Source organism: Alligator sinensis, unplaced genomic scaffold, assembly GCF_000455745.1.
Source record: "Alligator sinensis unplaced genomic scaffold, ASM45574v1 scaffold1091_1, whole genome shotgun sequence".
Taxonomy (NCBI): Eukaryota; Metazoa; Chordata; order Crocodylia; family Alligatoridae; genus Alligator; species Alligator sinensis.
In genome coordinates this window covers 272641-293661 of record NW_005842896.1, presented here as the reverse complement: position 1 = coordinate 293661, position 21021 = coordinate 272641, and the positions used below count along the sequence as shown (strand labels likewise).

The window sequence follows — 21021 nt, the reverse complement described above, 5'->3', positions numbered from 1 at the left end:
CCTACAAAAGTAACAAAATGCCTCAGTTCATAGCAGTTTATTCTTTCTTCAATGCACACATGTAAATGGGAGTTACACATGTGTATGAAAGGGAGAATAAGCCAATAAATGTTGGGAGCTTTTAATTAATTTTATATTCATAGAATCTAAAGATGGTCAAACCTATTTTTCTTTCATTTGTTTTTTAAAAAGTCCTTAGAGTGCTGCGATGACCTTGTATGTTATGTTTCAGCTTCGGCACATTTAATAGCAGAGTTATTAACACTGTCCTTCATTAGCTTCATGCAATGCCTGGGTGATTTTAGCACTGCAACATAGATAGCCAGATAGGAAAACAGCACTGTATAATCAAATGATGGACAAATGGAACCAGATGTGGTCAAATATTTAATATGTAAACAGATTTGTTCGTTGGAATATGTAATTTGCTAATTATTCACTGATTATCAAGTTACAATTAAAGGAAAATTGGTAACGTTAATAACAAGTTAAATATTTTGCTATTCCATAGCCCTTCTAAATCACAACATTGAAACTACTATGAGAACCTGACTCTTCCTGCACCACAGAGTTATGTTGTTTGTGTTAAATTAGCCCTCCTTTGTGCTGAAAGCACACAAGGCCTAGATAAGAGCACTGTATCTGAAACACTTGGAGCAGCTGTCATAGTAGAATTCTAAGTGTAAATGATGTAGCCAAAGCCATACTGCAAGTAACAGTAACAGAGCCTGGAATAAAACCAATGGATCTTGTTTCCCACTTCACACTCCAACAATCACCTGTGGCTACCTCCTGCTTACAGGTCACTTGATCCCTTCTGCTTTGCAGAATGGAGGAAGAGGAACAATGCTATATTAACTATTTAAGCTAAAAAAATTTAAAGAATGGAATAGAAAGGCCACTGAGGGCATGTCCCCAGGAGAGGAACATGCATTTCCCGGCGATAAATAGCAGTGGCACATATTTGTGCCACTGCTATTTGTTCCCAGGGAACGCCCCTGCATGCATGCTCTGGCACATGGCAAGTTGCCCTGAGTGGGGTAGGGTATACTGGCCCTGAGCTGGCCCCAGGAGCCTTACCTGGAGTTCTGGGAGCCTCCCAGGGCTGCAGAGGTGGCAATCTGAGTGTGCAGAGCCTGGCTGGCAGCCAGAGCAGAACACCACCCCCCCCCGAGAAAAAAAAAAAGGGTTGTCATCAGTATATTTGCCCCAGGCAAACCTGATGATGGAAGGCAGAAACAATTTACCACCTCCCCCGGCACAGCTCATTCACCAGGGAGGTGTGGAGGAGAGTAATCATACTCCTGATGGTGACAGGGGTCAAAATCCTGGCCAGAGAGGTGGTGCTTTTCAGTCACTTGACCAAGCAGTGGAAAAGCCCGACAACCCGCTAGAACCAGTTCTCCTGCTTCAGGAACGGCTTGTGGAAGACCAGGAACTTTTCAGTCAAGTCCATCAAAATAGGACCAAGATGCAGGGGTACTACAGAAAGACAGTTGAAGATGACAGGGAGGAGATGGTAGAGAACATATGGAAGAGAAAAGATGGAGACAGATTGTTCAGAGGTGAGAACACCACTGTGAAGACAGGCACAGACAGTTCAGAGACAGGAGCAACAACAATGACGATGACAACAACAATGAGGATGAGAGTAAGGACAATGATTACAACAACAGGTGAAAGGACTAGGGAAAAGGCAGGAAATTGGGAAGGATGGAGGAGGGGCACTGCATGACTGTGTTACAGGAGATTGTGATGGGCACGCAGATGTGTGGGTGCACAGGAATGCAGGTGCACAGTGTGGTCATTGTAACAGGAATGAAAATAGTGTGACTGCAAAGATGTGGCTTGGATTGTTGAGTGAACCATATGGGTCATGAGACAGATGCATAGAGGTATATGCTAAGCACAACTATAAAACACATAGCTCAAGCTCACACAGGGCAAATATACTGTTTTTGGTATATCTATCTATCTAGGGTAAATATACTGATTTTTTTTTGTTGCAAAATTGTTATTATTTTATTTATATACTGTGAACTGTACCCCCCTTGCCCCCCCCCACACAAACATTATGATATATAATACATAATGTTTGTGCAGGGGTGTGTGGGTACAGTTTCCAGTATATAAAAGAGAATAAAAACAATTTTGGGGAAAAAATACAGTGTATTTACCCCTTTTGGGCTATGTGTTTTATAGTCATGTTCTGATCAGTGTTGGCTGCATATAAACAACTTCCTAGTTGTTTTCTGTTACTGAGAACATGCTGCCTTTGGCAGTAGTATAATGATAGACAATTTATTTCATGAAGTTTCCTTGGATCTGAATGTAAGACTAGGGGCTTTGCCCTCCATGCTGATTGGGGAAAAAACCTTGTCTTGTATTCAAGTAAGTATGGTATCTTTGTCTTCCTGTTTAGTGCAAGATTACTGTCTGCTGCAGTAAGTTCAAGAAGTAGATTGTATTGTTTATTCCCACATGCGGTTTTTATGCAATGATCATTCCTTGCTCCTTAAAAGTATCTAGTGCTATGCTGAGAGAATGCAAGGGTTTTTGACGAGCTCAAGATAATTTATTTGGTATGCTGGGAAACTTCTATGCCACTTCTTTTCAACCAGTGCCGTGGCATACCGGTGTGCCATGAAGAGCTCCCTGGTGCATTGCAAGAATTTTGGAATAATGAGAAGAAAGTTCTCCAGCTGTCTAGCGCTAACAAATAAGCCGCGTCAATGAGATATGCACAGAAGACTTGTACATGTGCTGGCTGTGGGGAAAGGGGTGGGGGGGGAACTAGCTGAACAGAAGGAAATCCATCTACAGCGCATGTGTTGGCTGTGGGGGATGCGCAGTTCATGAGCCTCTGAACAGCTGTGCTGCGGAATTTTGCTGCGGCAATGAGCTCATAAGTATGGGGATTGGGAATGCCTTAACAGGTGTTCTGCGGAACATTTTTATTAACGTAAGTGTGCCTTGGGCTGAAAAAGGTTGGGAAACACTGCTCTATGCAGTAGTAACATTTTCAGGTGACACGGACTATACTGGGAAGATCATAAAAGTCTCAAAATACCACAGACCATGTTTAAAGTATTTAGTTTGAAAGCACTGGTGTGCTCTGAGTTCTCTCTTTTGTATGCCAGAAAATATAAGTAGTGCTCATTAAAACACAACAAGCATCAGTTGTACAACAGGGAACCTGACATTTAATCCCTCCAATAAAGTGCTGCTAGTTCACAGCATTTAAGGCAATCAAGTGATCCAATGAAGAGCCCTTTTTGTCCTCTACTATCTGTAATTACTGCATACCTGTCAAGACCGGCACAAAATTTGCCCAGTCCACACAATGGACCGAAGTTGGAAGGATTCAGCAAAGACCTGCTTCCTTAAAAGGAATCACTGAGAACGTAGTTGAAGGGAAACCAACTTGCTAAGAGAGAACAAGAGAAGTACATTATTATCATATCCAGTTACTTGGGTTCTTTATGGCCAGTGATTCAAGGCTTTACTGAAAGCAGTTGCTTGATAGCACCCTCTAGAGAAAATGGGAAAGGGAGACAAACAAAGAGACTGTTGGTGTGTTGCTACAGTAGTACATGATCATATTTTTACAGTTGCAATCTATCACATGCAAAGTACGACAGTTCTGCTTTTTTAGGCACAGGGTCAGTAGCGTAGCAAGCCGAGGTGACGTCCGGGACAAACCTGTGGGAGATCCAGAGGGGGTGTGTGCAGAAAGTATGTGGTTCTCAGAGTGAGGAAGAGGGCATGGCTCATGGTGGGAAATGATGGGGGCATGAAGAGGTGGAGGGTGCAGATCCAAGAGCCGGGGGCGGGGGGCAGCCTTACCAATGCTAGCAATGTCTAAGCAGTACCAGGTGTGCTGCTGCCAATGCATGTGCTTTGCCCACCCTGGCTCTATTGCTCTTAGTGGCAGCAGCTGAGCACAATTTTGGAGTTCTTGGCATGGCAATGCTCCCAGAGCACAGAATCTGCAGGACTGGGGGACAATTCTGGCACCCCTTCTAAGCTGGCTCCTGGGGCAGGTGCCCCTCTCAACCACCCCTAGTTATGATAGTGCACAGGGCACAGAAAACAGTAAACAGTGTTCTCAGAATTTTGCTATGTGTATGGCTGACTGCAGAGCTGCGCTTTCAAAAGGAAACACAAACAGAGCAGCTGCCAGAGAATCTAAAACAAAAATACGGCAGTGATGGAGCATATCAAAAAGGAATGGCATAGCTTAAGAACAAGAGCAAAATCTTCAGCCCCCCACACTCTATTTATACCTGAACACAACATTCTGTTTCAGCTGAGAGACAGCGCATGCAGCCCAATCATTTCTTTGTGAACTTCGGTGATTACTGCAAAGTATTTTTGTAACACTGAGTACAAGGGACTTCAAGGTCATAATAAACAAACAACAAACACACATCCTATTCAACATCATTGCCTTTGCTTCTACAGAAGGAGGAATCGGAAATGCGCTTTTGACCTATACAGGCCTATGATTTATCTTTGTAACTCAACAAAACTAAGATTTGGGCCTACCTGCATGTATTTTGGGACTGATTTGTTTACAACAAATAGCATAGCAACTCAAATAGAAATGGCAATCTTTTCACTGTTTTGTGTTACTTCAAAATATTTCAAAGCATCCCCCATGATTCTAAGATATTGGAATGGGTGTTGCAGTTAGACAGCAGGTCACTTTGTACTGTCCCAGTCCAAGATTTTAACAATAAAGCCATTTGAAGCTAAACAGAATCCAGTGTTGAAGCTAAAAAGAAACTAGTTAAACACTTTAATTTCTCTCTCTCTAATACACACACACACTCTCTCTCTCTCTCTCTCTCTCTCTCCCTCTCCCCATCAGGGGTGGGACAAAAAGCAGCCTTCAGGCTGGATACTGCCCGCTGGGCCATTCTACCTGGCCTGTGGGGCCCCTAAAAAATTTAGAAAATGAATATTGATCTGCCCCTGGCTGCCTGTCATGTGGCCCTCAATGGCTTGCCAAAACTCAGTAAGTAGCCCTCTGCTCGAAATAACTGTCCCCCCACTACATGCAAGAAAAAACATTTACAAGTTTTTAGAGAGCCCCAATAGCCGAAAAGCAAAAAAAAAAAATATACGAAGTCAAACTACACTAGCAAATATCGAAATACCAGTTAATAACCCTCCAATGTCCCCATACTCCACTAACATCTTATAAAAGATCAGTTTGAATTTCTATGGCAGGTATCACAAAGTGGTTGGCTCAAGCAGTCTTCCAAGATCTTACTCAGATGCAACCAAGCTGTGACTCTTTGCAGCAAATGCCTGTTAGGTTTGGGGTTGTGCATTTTGCAAAGAACCAGTTTGAGAAGAGAAGGCTGGGCAAGCAGGAGGAGTATTTATTTAGAGGATTCCCAAGCCAGTTTAGTGTTATCAATACTCAGGTATATATCTTTATTTAGCTTTTACTGCACCAAGATTATTTTATAGAAAAATTAAATTCTGAATTAGTTGCACACAAAAACTTATTAATACAAACAATATTAAGGTCTGTTTCCTCCTTAAGTTAAACTCATTAATCACCAGAGGTTTCATGGAAGTACAGAACTCCTTCCAATCTCAATTGTGCTCTTTGCATCTCATTACTAGCTTTTTGAAATTATGACAATAATATGTACTTTAAGTCTTGTATTATCTGCCCATCCATCACACCAAAAAGTAGCCAATTTTGGGGAGCATAAAATCAGATATTTCACATACTTCTGAAAACCAGAGATAATCCATATCACTTCTGGTTCCTGTTACTGAAGCCACCTTTGTGGCTGAAGGTGAGCTGTTTAGCCTAAGGCTACTTCCTAAATCAGAAAATATACATATTCATGTGGCAGCAGGCAGTGTCTCTGCAGTCTCAGCAAGCAACTGCTCAGCACTACAGAAGCATTCATTGGTGGGGTGGGAAGAGTAGAGGGACAAATCAGATAATCTCACCTAAATTCTTTCAAATTTGGGACAAAAGTCCCCTTCCAGAAACATTTTTAGGAAAACCATGGCATATACATGAAGTTCAGGATTGTCCCAGAAAATTCAGGGCAGGTGGTTGTTTTATTGGGGAGGTGGTAGCAACTGATCTGGATACATTTATGTGTTTTTCATTTTCTGTTCTGTCCCACTTCTCAGAAAGATGTAATTTTGGGAAACATATTCAAACAAGGGAATTACTTCACAAAAAAAAGAAAGGAGACACTCAAGGCCAAGATTTTCCCTGTCCCAATCAACAAATTACATAGTGGTCCTAGAGTGATGTACCTGCAGGATGCTGAAGTCATTAATAGGCAACAATCTTTATACCTCCTCAGGCTATGTTGCTGGCTAGGGAACCTGAATCAGGAGGAGGGGTCAGACTCTAGCACTCTTTTCACTCTAGGATGTGGTAAAGTTTAAAAATCACAAAAACAGTGTTCAATTCTAACTATGAAGTTTGGTGAGGAGATTAAACCCAGTTTTAGCATAGTTCAAACTATTAGAACTGGAACTTATCTTCAGAGGCAACAGGTACAGGACATTCTGATGAAGAGCCTATAAAATGGTGGGGGCCAACCGTTTTGGCAGGCATGGCACAACTTAGCCCTGCACTGTCCCTGAGTGCCACTCCCATCCCTTTCCCCTGCCTGACATGCTGTTTTGCTTTCTGCTCTGTCACTGTGCTGCCTGTCCCCTCCCCATTCTACCATGTGCCACGCAGATGCTACTTGTGGCACATGTACTGCAGGTTGGTCACCCTTGCTATAGAACATCAGCTCAAGCAACAGCATCTGGAACAAAGCCATGTGGACTCAGGGTCCACAAGCAAATAAATAGGGAGAAAGCTAAAAGCAGCCAATGTTTTCTCTCGATGTTCTTTCTTAATTTTTGGTCTCTTTTCCCTGGTGATTTAGGTGCAGTGAAATTCAGAGCTACCATAACTGCTTCTTGCAAGCACACTGCAAGTACTGGCAAGTGACAGTGGGTACATCTACATGCGTGCTTTACTTAGAAGTAGACTAATTGGCTCCCCATTAAAGCATCACTGTCTACACAAGCACTGGTATTAGGACACAATAAACTAATTAACCCTGCCATAGGGTAGTACTGTTGGGGTCAGTACTGTCCTACAGTGGAGTATTTTTACTGTGTTGAAACACACATGTAGGTGGTGACCAGGGGTATAAATTGTGCCTAGTCAGCCCAGCCAGCAGGGGGCCTGCCCTGTCCCGGCTCAAATTGTTGTTGTCCCAGGTGCACATGTAGGCACTGTGGCAGGCCAGTAGGGGACACTCCTGTGCTGAGCCACCCACTTCACTGCGCCCAAGCACCTTCTAAGCTCCAAGTGCCTCATTTCCAGCCAACCCCCTTCCTGGAGCACACCCACAAGCCTGGGGTAACACTGCCCCAACTCAGGGTCTGGACTGTTCTTGGCCCTGTGCTCCCTGTGAAACACAGGCCTCGTAGTCCTTGAGGGTACTCGACCCACTGCAAGAACTTGGGGTGCTTCCCTCAGCCTGAAGCATGAATCGTGGTCTCCCTTAGTCAGCCGGACCAAGGGGACCCCAAGGCATAATCCAGACCCTCTCCCAATACATCTCCCATGCTAGGTACCAAGGCGAACTTTATTGATTACAAGGAGTAGGTTTGGAATAGGGTACAGGGTAGAGCAATATCAAAGAATAACCCTTAGAGCAAACAGTGACATGGTAGCCTTTGATCACGCATCTCAGTTACTGCAAGCTGTCTATCTAGTTAGATCTCAAGTAGCTTACTCACAAGTATCATCCAGAGGCAGGGGGAGATTCCCTCTGGAGGCAAGCAGTTCACTATGAGTTTCAAGAGAGAGAGTGTTTCAGATGGTCCAGCTTCTCTGAGAGTCCTCATCATGGCTGCTGCCCCTCCTCCAGGGCAGTCTTTAACTTTATAGACCTTATGACCTCATTTACCTGATCTAATGAAGGCCAGCAGTTGTTGGCTCCCAGCCAACCAATTTGAAATGCATCACTGGTTGCCGGGTAAACTAGCAGGGTCTCTCCCAGTCCTGATGTCATTGCTTAGAACAATAGGGAGTTTCAGTCCCAACCCCGGTGTGTGGGGCCAGTTACGTAGGCAAAGGGAGCAGGTTCCCCCCTCCCTCAGAAATGTATCCAGCTCAGGTTACAACTCGGGGTTATCTGAAGCAGATGAGGGCAGGGGTGCCTGCCCTCTGCAGTGACCATAGTAACCAAATTGTTAGATAGGTAATAAGCCTGATAGCAGGGGGAAAGACTGAGATGGCATTCTGCCACAGGCACTGCACCCAGAAGCAGTTGACTCCAGCTCAAATTTCTCCGGATTTTACTGCATCGCATTAATTTCACATATAGATACACCCAGTGATAGGGAGAACTTAATGCTCCAGAGGGTATAGCAGAATTTGGACTTTAACTAACAGTTTCTTCCTCTTAGCATTTGTAAATATTGTACAATTCGTCAATGGTGCTTAAGTTATGAAAATCTTACCTAAACGTTATCTGAATCTTTTCTTATGGGGTGAATCAAAGGAACCAGAGATATTGCAATTTTTCAGACTGAATGTAGCCTTCTGAGTCTTCAATTTTAGACTCTGGACAGCAATAAAGATATGAATGTGTCATCCAGAATTCCCATGGAAATTAAAATTATAGCTTCAGGAATTTTTCCACCCATAAATTTAAATGCAAGGAGAACTGCAAGAGGGGAAAAAAACCATACACAAGGAGATTGAAACCTTTCAGGAGATGTCTCTTTGAGTTGCCTCAGATCAAATCTAAATTCTTGTTTTAATGTCCATGCATTATTTATAAGAAGACCTGTTCAGACTTTTAGCTACCCTCCTGGGTGACTACTTAGATGGAGCTCCTGGTACAGGTTTTCCATCATGCTTCTGGGTACTTCTTTTTTAAATACTTTTCCTCCAGTTGGCAGCAGGGGTAGTGAGAACTGCAGCAAAGCTCTGTATGTATCTATAATTTGATTTCTCAGTAGCCATCCATCACATACCTGTTTTGCAAAAACCCCCAGCAAACCAGCTACATTAATCCATTTCTGTGGCACTTCATGCTGAACAACTCAGCATGGGCATCGAAACCATTCCCAGTTCCTGTAGGTGAATTCTTTCAGACTTAGAATTTTATTAAATAAATCAGTCCAAAATGTGATAAATAGACAGGGAGTGGCAATATGGAAACATAACTAGGAAAAAATAATTTCAGGTAAGTTTTTCTTGTGGACTTCAGGAAGATGTAGATTTTGAAAAATATATATATTTTAAGTATGTGGAAGGTAGGCAGTAGATTTATATTATAGTATATAGTATTTATTGAGTGGTAATAAAGCAAGGCAGTATCTGCTTGCAGCAAAGTATACACTTTTACTCAAAGGAAAATATGCATTCCTATATAGTATGGTATATAAAAAGATAACTTAGTAATACTGAAGTCACCAGGGGACAGAGAGAAAAAAGTGGAGACAGAAGGCTGGTAGAAATGTTGCAGCACTGCCCATGCAGCAGGCCAAAAACTGCAACTGATCTACAACCTTCCTATTTCAATAAATAGGAAGGGTGAAAAGTTGAAAGTTCACACAAGGAATGATGGTACTGACTATCTTTATCACTGGAAAATAACTACACTGGCTGCATTTACTGAAAGAGGACATTGTAAAAATGTTATATTTTCACATTTCTCTCTTTTCTCCCAAGTCAGTTTGGAAAGCTATGCGGGGTGAGGGAGCTGTTGTTTTTTTGTTTTTTAAGAATATTAACGTTGCACAAAGAAGCATAAAAATGAAGAAATATCAAAGTTACTACAAATGCAGGCATAATATTTCTATATGCACACACACAAATGACCACAACCTTAACAATACCATTCCTGACTTTGAGGGGTACAATGTTAAAACAACATTCTCTTAAAGGCTAGGGACAGAAATTACACAAATTGGTATAAGTGATCAGAAACAGGTTCAAACCTGTAAAATAACAGAAGTTCAGTGCACATAAACCACTTTCAAAATGGCTGGAACTGGTTTAAGATAAACCTGAATGGATGTAGTATCAGGCTTAACTGATTTAGATTCAGTTGGTTTATTGAACTTCTGTCCTAGATCCCCTCCAGATTCAAGTTAACTCTCAGTCCCCCAGCATCCCAAGATGCTTTGTACCTCCCCCAAACCCCCCCCCTTGCAAGGTGGGCAGGCAAGCTTTACCCCAAGCTGGTGCTGGTACAGCATGGCTCGGCACTGCCTGGGAGCTAGCGGGGCTCCAGCAGTCAGCTGGAGCCCGGCAGTGCTCAGCCCCAGTGGCCCTAGCTCCCAGACAGCGTGCAGTGCCTTGCCGAGCCATGCCTTACCCATGCCATTGGGCAGCTGCCGCATGAGTGCCAAGTGGAGAGTGGTGATCCCTGCTGACCCCTGATGCCCCACATTGCACAGGGGGGGCTCTGCCATGAGCCCTCAGAGGCCCCCAATCACTGCTACCAGAACCAGTGAGTGTGAGGCCTTTTTTCTTTCTTTCTTTCTTTTTTTTTTAAAACTCTGCAATCATCAGCTGCAGGAGCGGCAATTGGGGCCTCTGGGTGCTCATGGCAGAGACCCCCCCACACAGTGCGGGGCAGTGGAGGGAAGCGTCCCCCCCCCCCCCCCAACCTGGGGCCCGCCCGGCTGCTGTCACATTGCACAGATGCAGCATGGCTCAGCAGGGCACTGTGCGCTGTCTGGAAGCTGGGGCGGCTCTACGTGTCAGCTGGAGCCCAACAGCACTTAGCCCTAGCAGCCCCAGCTCCCAGGCAGTGCGCAGCACCCTGCCAAGCTGCACTGCACCCACACCTGCAAATCAGCAGGTCCAGATGCTCTCGACCCCAGGGTGTTGAGGGAATTGGCAGGTGTTATTGCAGGGCCCCTGGCACGGCTTTACGAGCACTCATGGTGCTCTGGCCAGGTGCCAGATGACTGGAAGAAAGCCAACATGGTCCCCATCTTCAAAAAAGGGAAGAGGGGGGACCCGGGCAACTATAGGCCCATTAGTCTTATTTCAATCCTGAGGAAACTCTTTGAGAAGATCATCAAGGAGTACATGTGTGATGGGCCAGCAGGAGAGATGATGCTCAAGGGCAACCAGCATGGTTTCATTAGGGGCAGGTCCTGTCAGACCAACCTGATTGCCTTCTATGATCAGGTCACAAAAGCATTGGGCACAGGTGTTGCGGTAGATGTAGTCTTTCTGGACTTCAGCATGGCTTTTGACACTGTCTCCTACCCAACTCTCATCAAAAAACTAGGTGATTGTGGCATTGATGCCTACACAGTCAGATGGATTGCAAATTGGCTGAAGGGTCGTACTCAGAGGGTAGCGGTGGACGTGTCTTTTTCGACCTGGAGGGAAGTGGGCAGTGGAGTCCCCCAGGGCTCGGTCCTTGGGCCCGCACTGTTCAATTTCTTTATTAGTGACTTGGACGATGGGGTAAAAAGCACCCTGTTTAAATTTACTGATGATACCAAGTTTTGGGGTGAGGTGGGTACGCTAGTAGGGAAGGACAGATTACAGCAAGACCTGGACAGGTTACAGGGGTGGGCTAACAAAAATAGGATGGGTTTCAATACTGACAAGTGCAGGGTGCTGCACTTGGGCAGCGGGAACCAGCAGCATACTTATAAGCTAGGAAACTCCCTTCTTAAGAGCACGGTGGCAGAAAGAGATCTTGGAGTCATTACTGACTCCAAGATGAACGTGGGCCGACAATGCGAGGTCATAGTCAGTAGGGCTAACCGTACCTTGTCGCGCATCCACAGATGCATCTCAAGCAGGGCCAAGAAGGTGATCCCCCCCCTCTATGCAACACTGGTCAGGCTGCAGCTGCAGTACTGTGTTCAGTTCTGGGCGCCGCGCTTGAGGAGGGATGTGGACAGCATTGAGAGGGTCCAGAGGAGGGCCACCCACATGATCCAGGGACAGGAGGGCAGACCCTAGGAAGAGAGTCTATGGGACCTTAACCTGTTCAGCCTCCACAAGAGAAGGCTGAGGGGGTGGCCATCTATAAACTCACCCGGGGGGACCAGCATGGTTTGGGAGAGACCCTGTTCCCCCTAGCATCCTTCAGGGTAACAAGGAATAACGGCCACAAATTATTAGAGAGTAGGTTTAGACTAGACATCCGAAGGCACTACTTCATAGTCAGGGCGGCTAGGATCTGGAACTAACTTCCAAGGGAAGTGGTGATAGCTCCTACCCTGGGGGTCTTTAAGAGGAGGCTTGATGTCTACCCGTCTGGGGTCATTTGAGCCTGGTGTTTTCTCCTGCCCAGGGCAGGGGGTTGGACTTGATGATCTACAAGGTCCCTTCCGACCCTACTTCTATGAATCTATGGGGCAGCTGCCGTGCGGGTGCCAAGCAGGGCAAGGGTCCCACTGCCCCACGCTGTGTGGGGGAGCTCTGCCATGAGTGCCCAGAGGCCCCAATCGCCACTCCTGTAACTGGTGAGTACGGGGATTTTTTTTTTTTTAAGTGCCGGGACTAGGCTGGGGCCGGGCAGGGGATGGGGCTGGGCAGGGCAGCCATGGGGGCTTCTCCCGCAGCTCCCCCTACCCAGGATGAGGCAGGCATGGCTGAAGAAGTCGCGGGAGAACCTGCAGTCACCCAGCTGTACCTGCCTTGCCCTGGCCGATCTGCATCACTGAATCTCTCTGAATCTTCTGAAGCTGATTTGGCTAAATCAATTCAGGACATTGATCCAAATCTCCAAATCGAATCACTGTCCTCTGAATCAACCGAATCCAAATCAAATACTTCCCCATTTGCACAGGCTTAGTACTTAGCCAAGATGGGTTTTATTAAAATTTCTTTGTGTTTTTCTTTCCTAAAGTGGTCAATGGGAATATTCAGAGTGTCTAAAGATAAGCATATATAGAAGGTCCTTGAAGGATCAGGACTTCAATTTCCCAACTCGGAACTCATAGATTGATTTCATTAAAAAAATACAGTACTCAAACTGTGAGTGGTCAGGGGCGTATTCACTTCTTTGACTTGTAAATGGAAATTTTCCAATTTAGAGCCACCAATTCGGACAGAAATATTCTATTTCTAGTACCGCTTTGTTGGAAATTCCAGTAGGTAGGTAGGATGGTTTTGTCTGCCAGATCTAAGAAAATTGTATTTGTATTCCTTTTTATACAAAGAAGTGGTTGGCAAGTTTCCTGAATATTTATTGACTTATACATTAAATAATGGAAGTGTGTTATAAACTAAAAAATAACAGTCAGACATTTTCTATCAACGTTGGAGAAATGTGTGAGTTGAAAATTGCTATGGCATGTGTTGTATTATGTGAATGGAAATCTTGTGTTCAATATGCTTCATTTTATTTTATTCTTTGTCGCTTTGTATTCCGCTACAAATTACTTGAAATGAAGTGTAACTATGACTTATTTTAGTCAGTATGAAGTTTATAAAAATACATTATAACTCACTGGGTTGTTTTTATACATTTATATCTTTAAAAAAATATCAGGTTCCAGGTTGAAATGTTTCATGCTTGCCTTCTGCCCCAAGTGAATTATTTTATATGAAAATTAGATACAATGGTCTTTAATTGTTTTTTTTTTGCTGTAAGTAGATGACAAATATATACATTTTTACTTATTAATAAAGTGACTGCCGCATTTTCACACACTAACTTTAATTCATCTGGACTTTGAAATCTGGCGCTTTCTTATCCTTCCTTTCTCATGCTTAGATATCACAGGCTGTCACTCTCGCTGCATGTGTGTGCAGGGAATGTGGGAGTATAAGGACCCACCTTATTCCCTTGTACTTGCAACCTGAATCTTGTGTGATCTGTAGCTTCCCTCCTCTCATGCCCTGGCTCTACCTCCCTCAGTCTTCCTATATCAGGAAAGTTTGAGTAGTCTGCACTTACACCTGCAAAGTGCATGGCTGTAAAAATGTTAATACAAATACACATTAACCATGGGCAGACCCAAGATTTTGTGAAGGGGGAATGGGAGCAGTAACTGCCACTGCAGGGGAGGTTCTGGCCCCAGCTCCAGGCTTTCCCCACTATAGATCGGAGCAGTAATGGAGACTTTTTTTAAGTCTCAAATCAGGTAAAAATTCCATCCCCCCTTCCACCTCACCCCAACTCTTGGCACACTTTTTCTTGCCCTCCATCTTCATTAGCATGTCCCCTCCCTTCCCATTTGCTCCCTCCTCCCCCTGCTGCTGCTGCTGCCCCCAACTGATTAGCAGGAGAAGGTAAGGAGCTCCAGAGCTGCTCCTTCCCTGCTCCAAGCATGCTTAATGTATGACAGCAGCAGCAGGCAGGTTCTTTCCCTCTGCCTGATCCCCCTGGGTGATCCATGCCAGCCCAGAACCAAGCAGGGAGAGCACTGCTGCTGTCACCTGCCGGGCCCAGATGCAGCAGCTCTGGAACCACTCCCCCGCCAATCTACAACTCTCCCAATTCATTTTATGCTAACTTCAGAAATGTTACTGTAGGAAAGTTGTTACTCAGCAGCCTTCCTACCCAGTAATACAGGAAGCAAAACCACATCACTGCATTGCTCTGGTAACTCAGTGGGTTCTGTGGAACCATGCTTGGTAAAGTTTAGGCTTTCAGATTTTCATGAAATTAACCCAAATGTCCCAAGACTGCATCTCAGCCTGCGCGATCGGGAACTTCTACAACAGTACTTTCTGTTGGGACCAGGGAACCATCTGCCATTAGCATGAAGTGGACAGGAGACACTCAGCCTGCAATTATGAAGGTTGCTCATACAAGTGTTTGGAATGAGCACACATCTGTCTCTAAATAAAATGCCAACTCCAGCAATTAGGCCTGGCCTTCCGACAACGGGAACAAAAGCAAACCAAAATATTCAGCTCCTGAAGACTGGAGGGAGGACTGAGATAAATAAAGCTATATGTCTTTACACTCTTGCAAAGCAGTAGTATAAAATGGAGACAAAGGCAGATCCAAAGGGGTGCAGTGGTCACACCCCACTTCCACAGTGTTGGTTATGTGTGAGGCACAACAGGTCCCCACAGCCCTAGACACCTGAGCCACCTGCAGTGCCCTAGATGCAGTATCGGTACCTGGATTATACCGCCTCTCCACTTTCTGCTCATTCCGCTATGTTGGTGGAACCTCCTCTAGCTATCTCTTTAGTGTTATGCAAGCTTTAGACCGGTTGTTCTCAAACATTTTAGACTCAAGGCACCCTTCTTGTTAAAATGCCAGCTCCTGATTTTTATTTGTTTTTTGACTAAAGAAAAGTAATAAAAAAAATCTTCTGTTGCAAAAAACTCAAAAAGACCACAACAGGTTTTCATCACTATGGGTTCCTTTAAAATCTCTGGGTTTGTCTTGTAAATCATATTTGCGCAGTCTGTTAACAGTCTTAATACTGAGTAGCACCCTGCAGCATCCTTGAATTTCAAGACATCCCAGAATGCTGCAGCACCCTGATTGAGACTCATTGGTTTACACTAACAGGGTGCATCTACACATGCTATTGTCATGGAGCAATAAATTCTGGCACAGTTTGCACTGGAGTTTATTGCTCCCGGGCACAGTGTTTACACATGTGCCCAGGACACAGTGTGTTCAGCCAGGGCAGTGCAGCCTCTTCTGGTAGGGAGCCTGGGAGCTCAGCTTGCTAGCCCAGAGCTGCTCCACCCAGGTCAGCATGCTGCAGAATGGCTGGCTGGGGCACAAGGGTGCTATAGTATAGGGCTAGCTAGCAGGCAGCCCCTGCACTATAGCACCCACATGCACCAGCCAGTCCCAGTCACCATCTAGATGTGCACTGTGGTGGAGTAAATAACTCCACTGTAGAATAGCACTTGTGTTAGGCAATACTAACCTATGGCAGAGTTAAGTAATTTATTTCGGCCTAATAATGACACACATATACAGTCATGAACGACGCATGCCCCCAGAGGGTGGTGGGGCATGGTGACTGCCTGCAGGCAGCAGTGGCAGTGGTGGGGGCGAGCTACCGGAGGGAGCCACGGCGGTGTTGGCGGCTGGGGTGGTGGTGAGTGCTGACCACCTGCAGACGCTGCCAGCAGCGTCAGCCAGCAGCGATTGGCAACTGCCTGCAAACACTGCTGGTGGTGGTGGTGGCGGGGGTGTGGGGAGCAGCGACCGCCCACTGACAGCATCAGCGGCACTTCTCTGGGGGGGTGCACCACCAATCTTGCATCGCCAATATATATGGTGACACTTTACTTGAAGCTAATTAGTGAACTTTACAGTAAAGTGTAGTTGCCCCCACAAAGACAGAAAGCAGGACAGAGTAGCACCTTACAGTCTAACTAATTTAGAGAGAAATAAGCTTTCAAAAGCAAAAAGCTTACTTCATCATATGCTATGAAGGAACACAAAGTCATTGAAACAGGAAACACTAACTGAGCTAAAGGTAGACAATAAACTAAAGCAATCTCAGTGTCTTGGATACAAAGCGTAATCATTGTTGCACTTTAAATGATTGGTGTTAGTCTGAATTTTAACTATTATTTAAAAAGATATCATTTGAAGACTATGAAGTACATTGCATCTTAAGGATTTACTAGGTGCATGCATCTCCATAAGACATTTACTGCAGAGTAGACTAATTAGCTCTGCAGTAAACATCTCAGTGTCTATACATGCAGGGCTATTAGGCTGGATTAAACTAATAAACTCCACAACAGCTAAACAGAAGTACTACCTTACTGTAGAGTTTTTTTTACTGTGCACCAGCACATGTGTAGATGCTGATGTAGCTGGCTGGAGCATAAGGGTGCTTCAGTGGAGGGGCTGCCCCACAGTGGAGCACCCTCATGGCCCAGCCAGCCTCACTGCAGCACATTGCGCTAGGTCTGCACAGCCCCAGTGTCACAGGTTGAACCCCTAGCTCCCCCTACTGCTCTAACCTGGCTCAAGTGCTGTAGTCCTAGGTGCCCACACAGACGCAGCACCCAGGAGCAGTAAACTCCAGCATGAGAAGATGCACACATTGTGTCTTAATATGCTGCCATGGTAAAGATTTCAGGCAATATGAGATTTTGCTGCTCCAATCAGCAGTTTGTGAATTTATGCCAATAAATATTTAAGTTGGTTAAATAGAGGTCTCCCCCTTGATGTTTTAGCCATTGTAAGCATTTTACTAAATTAAAAACTTTCTTTTCTTAAAATTCAGAAAATTAAATAGAAATGGTTGTGTTAATAAAACATCGTGTTAGTACTGCTAATGTCAGAAAGAAATGTCAGTGAATTCTTAAATTAATGTACCATAAGCAATGTTAACTCAGCCTCATTAACCATATATTTAATATTTCTGATCTTGGTTTTCTGGTTGATTATGTTGTTTAATATATTACTATTTTATGCCACCTAACTTATGCTGTAAAATACACAAGATGTGCAGAATTAATGTTCTTTCTGGAAATTTTACTTTTGGGTGTTGGATGACTTCATCTGCAGTCTTGTTGCATTAACATTATTTTCATTTCACTACTATTTTAGGATCAAGAGGCAGCTGTCTTTGGTAGACGTAAGAAAAGGTTTTTTTGGCCATCTTACAAGGTATGTGCAGATGTTCACCACCCCCAGTCTACAATCATGCAGCTTACATGATTATACATGGGGAGCAGCATGTGCAGACATTTGCTAGCGTCAGGAACCACTCTGGGAACCCAGTATATATACCTGGAGGTGGGCGGGACTGGGTAAGTTAGTTGGTGCATGGTGGAATTTAACAGGTCTGGGGTGGGATTGGTGGGATCGGGACAGGCTGGCAGGTCTGCAGGAGAGGTTGGTAGGTCCGTGGGTGGGGTGGGGTGTCCACCCAGGGGTGGACAGGATGGAGGGGCTATGGGTTAAAAAATAAACTGGTCAAGTTTCAGAGGTAGGAAGAGCACATCCCACGAATGGGGTGAGTAGCTGGGCTTTCCCAGTCTCTGGGCTGCACTCTGAACATATGTAGACATTTCCTAGACTAGGCTAACCCATTCCTTATCTAAGTTAGTTCACCTCTTAAAGTGAATTAATTTAGAGATGGCGAGCCATTTTTTGTCCAGTTTAACCTCCTTAAATATCTGCACAGATTGGCACTTAGATAGACCTAACTGTAGTTAGGTCAATCTTAATGTAATGTCTGAATACACCCATATGCACAAATATCCACGTTATATTTAATGTTTTGAAAAGAATGGAAAATGGACATATAAGCAGGAATTCATATTTTTAACTTCAAGATTCGTAATAAGTTGTTTCTTCAGATGGACCAAGAACATATGGAATCTAAATGCAATATTATATTGTTGGAATAACTACTCAACTATAAAAATATTCATACGTCTAAAACTTGGTCTATTTACATTATTTTCCCAAAGACAGCAAGAGAAGAATAACAAAAAAGTATATCAAATGCACAGGTTGCTGACTAATGTAATCAGGGATTAATGAGACTAAAACAAATTCATTAAGAAAAACAGTCAGCAAACCTGCACCTCTCATCTTCAAAAATGGCATGAAAATAGTCCAGTTAATTAATAATACATAGTTCAATATTGGTGGCAGCCTATAAGTACATACGGGGTGTGCATCAGGAACTGGGAGAACGTCTGTTCACCAGGGTACCCCATGGGAAGACAAGATCTAACAGTCACAAACTTCAGAAAGACTGTTTTAGGCTGGGCATAAGAAAAAAACTTCTTTATGGTCCGAGTCCCCAGAGTCTGGAATAAACTCCCCCAAGAAGTGGTGCAAGCATGTACTCTGGACACTTTTAAGAAACACTTGGATGCCTATCTTGCTGGGATCATTTGACCCCAGCTGACTTCCTGCCCCTTGGACAATGGGCTGGACCCAATGATTGTCCGAGGTCCCTTCCAGCCCTAATGTCTATGAAATATTATAGCAAATTTCTGAACAGCATCTTTTAGTTATTGGTTTTAATTCAATTCAGTTCTTACTGTCTCACGGTATCCAGTAATAAACATGACTGATTTTTTTAAAGTTTGAAGTACAATGGAATGTACAAAAACCAAATCTGAACCTATTACATTTTATGGTGAGTGTGTTGCAAGCCCATATTGGAAAAGCTTATAGAAGCTTACTCTTTTTCAAATATTGAAGCACTAACAGGAGTGAGTTGGTTAATACTGGGCCTGATCCCAAATCCACTGAAGTCAACCACAGCCCTTCTATTGACTCCAATGCGCTTTGATTCAGCTCCATTGTTATCACTTGGAGTCCTGACAGATACTACATTTATGACATGATTAATCTCTTAATTGCAGCATAATTAATAACCCTGCCACACACACAGTCAGTTAATGGCATGATAAAATGAGAAACCAGCCACATGTTCACACACAATGCAAATCAGCCACAAATATATTCCCCATATAACTTGTTCCATATAGAATTTGTCAGTGTAGATGGAGCCTAGGATCCTGATCTTCTGTAACATGGTAGGATGCATAAGTGTTAGAAGCAGGGATCAGATTTTTATCACCCCACTAAATTAACAACTGCCAACTTCCTTGAAAACACAACAAAGCAAAGACCCAACAAAACAAAACAAAAAAAGGCTTTTTTATACAGATGTGGCTTTGGAGTCTATGGTACCAGTACAGGAGTCCAAGGGATGTCTGAGAGCCTGACAGACAGGACATGAGTACCACATTACCTTTCTCAGAAAAAAACCCAAGTGACTAGAAACATGTCCAACATGTTGATGGCCTGGGAGAAAACCTGAAAAGTGGTGATGTTGTCCCTTGACTAAATATGTAACCAAACAATCTGAACACCAAAAGGATGGTCTAAACAGCATTGAACTGGCCAATAGGAATAAGGAAAGAGACTACAATAAAATGCATTCGCTTTAAAAATAAATATTTGAGTCTTTGCTACTGCCTGAATTTCTTCCAAGAAAATCTTGATATCCAGTCCTGAAACCTAATTTAGAAGTTGTTTTTTTTTAATCTAATAACATATGGAGCTTGTGGGGGGAGAAACTGTGATGGTTCAGGTCTCAACTCTGAGAATCAATGATTAAATGTGCTGAAAGCAGCAGGAGTATAAGAATTCAAGTGGAAATATCCTCCCCTTCTTTCTCTCCCTTCCCACCTTCCTCCCCTGCACACCTGAATCCTGGGCTGTAATAATCAGGCTGGTTTGTTGGGCAGCATAATAGCCAGCACAGTCCATAGCTGAGGCTACCTCTGTGTTCTAGCTTTCCTCTCAAAGAGATGCCAACATCTGCCTGAAAGATGAGAAGCCAGGGCCCAGAGCTATTCCCTCAATAGCTCAGGGGATGCAGAAAAGGGCAGCTCTACCTTGTTTTCAAAATGTGCACCTTAAAGGGGCAGGCCCCAGGCAAGGCAAAGGCTATTAATAAAAAAGCCACCCTCCATGCCTTGAGTGATTGTGATAAACATATGGACTTCTCTTTGCTCATTTTGCAATGCAAAATTAAATTAGCAGCTTGAGGGAATCAGAATTTTTTTTTTTAATGAAAAACTTTACTTTGCATGTTCTCTAAATAGATCATATGAGCTCTTTTCCCATTGGAATTTATTTATTTATTGCTGTAGCAGAAAGGGCCTCATTATTGAGACAATTTTGGCAAACCTTCTCTGGTGATTCGGCTGTGTCACCCAATGAAATCCTAGACTATGCTCCAGGAAACTTGTTAAGAGACATTTTCTGCCTTCTAAGACTACATTTGAGAACTTCAGCCATTAGAAACCCAAAGGGTCCCTGGTATCTAAAGGACTTTCGTGAAGGGAAAGCCTGTAATCTTCTGACCTGAGTATATTGTATACTTGTTGATTTTTGAGGAATACAAAACAACTATAATCAGTGACTGGATTTGCAGTCCCTGTTCTCCAAAGGTATTTCCGCTGATCTCAGAGCAATAATTTGGTCCCAGACACTGAGGATAAGCTAAAGTTATCCTGGAAAAACAACCACTTCCCTCCATTTTGATAAAAACACTTCA

The 21021-nt window shown here is 43.9% G+C and overlaps 1 protein-coding gene across 1 annotated transcript in view; it reads left to right on the top strand.

Annotated features, from left to right (window-relative positions):
- The first annotated feature begins 1225 nt into the window (after positions 1–1225).
- The window catches only part of LOC112548049, a 37495-nt gene continuing 17699 nt past the window's right edge, over positions 1226–21021 (top strand). The window contains exons 1-2 of the mRNA XM_025192127.1: positions 1226–1651; positions 17538–17597. Coding sequence (XP_025047912.1) covers positions 1226–1651; positions 17538–17597 — 486 coding nt within the window. The remainder of the gene's footprint in view (positions 1652–17537; positions 17598–21021) is intronic.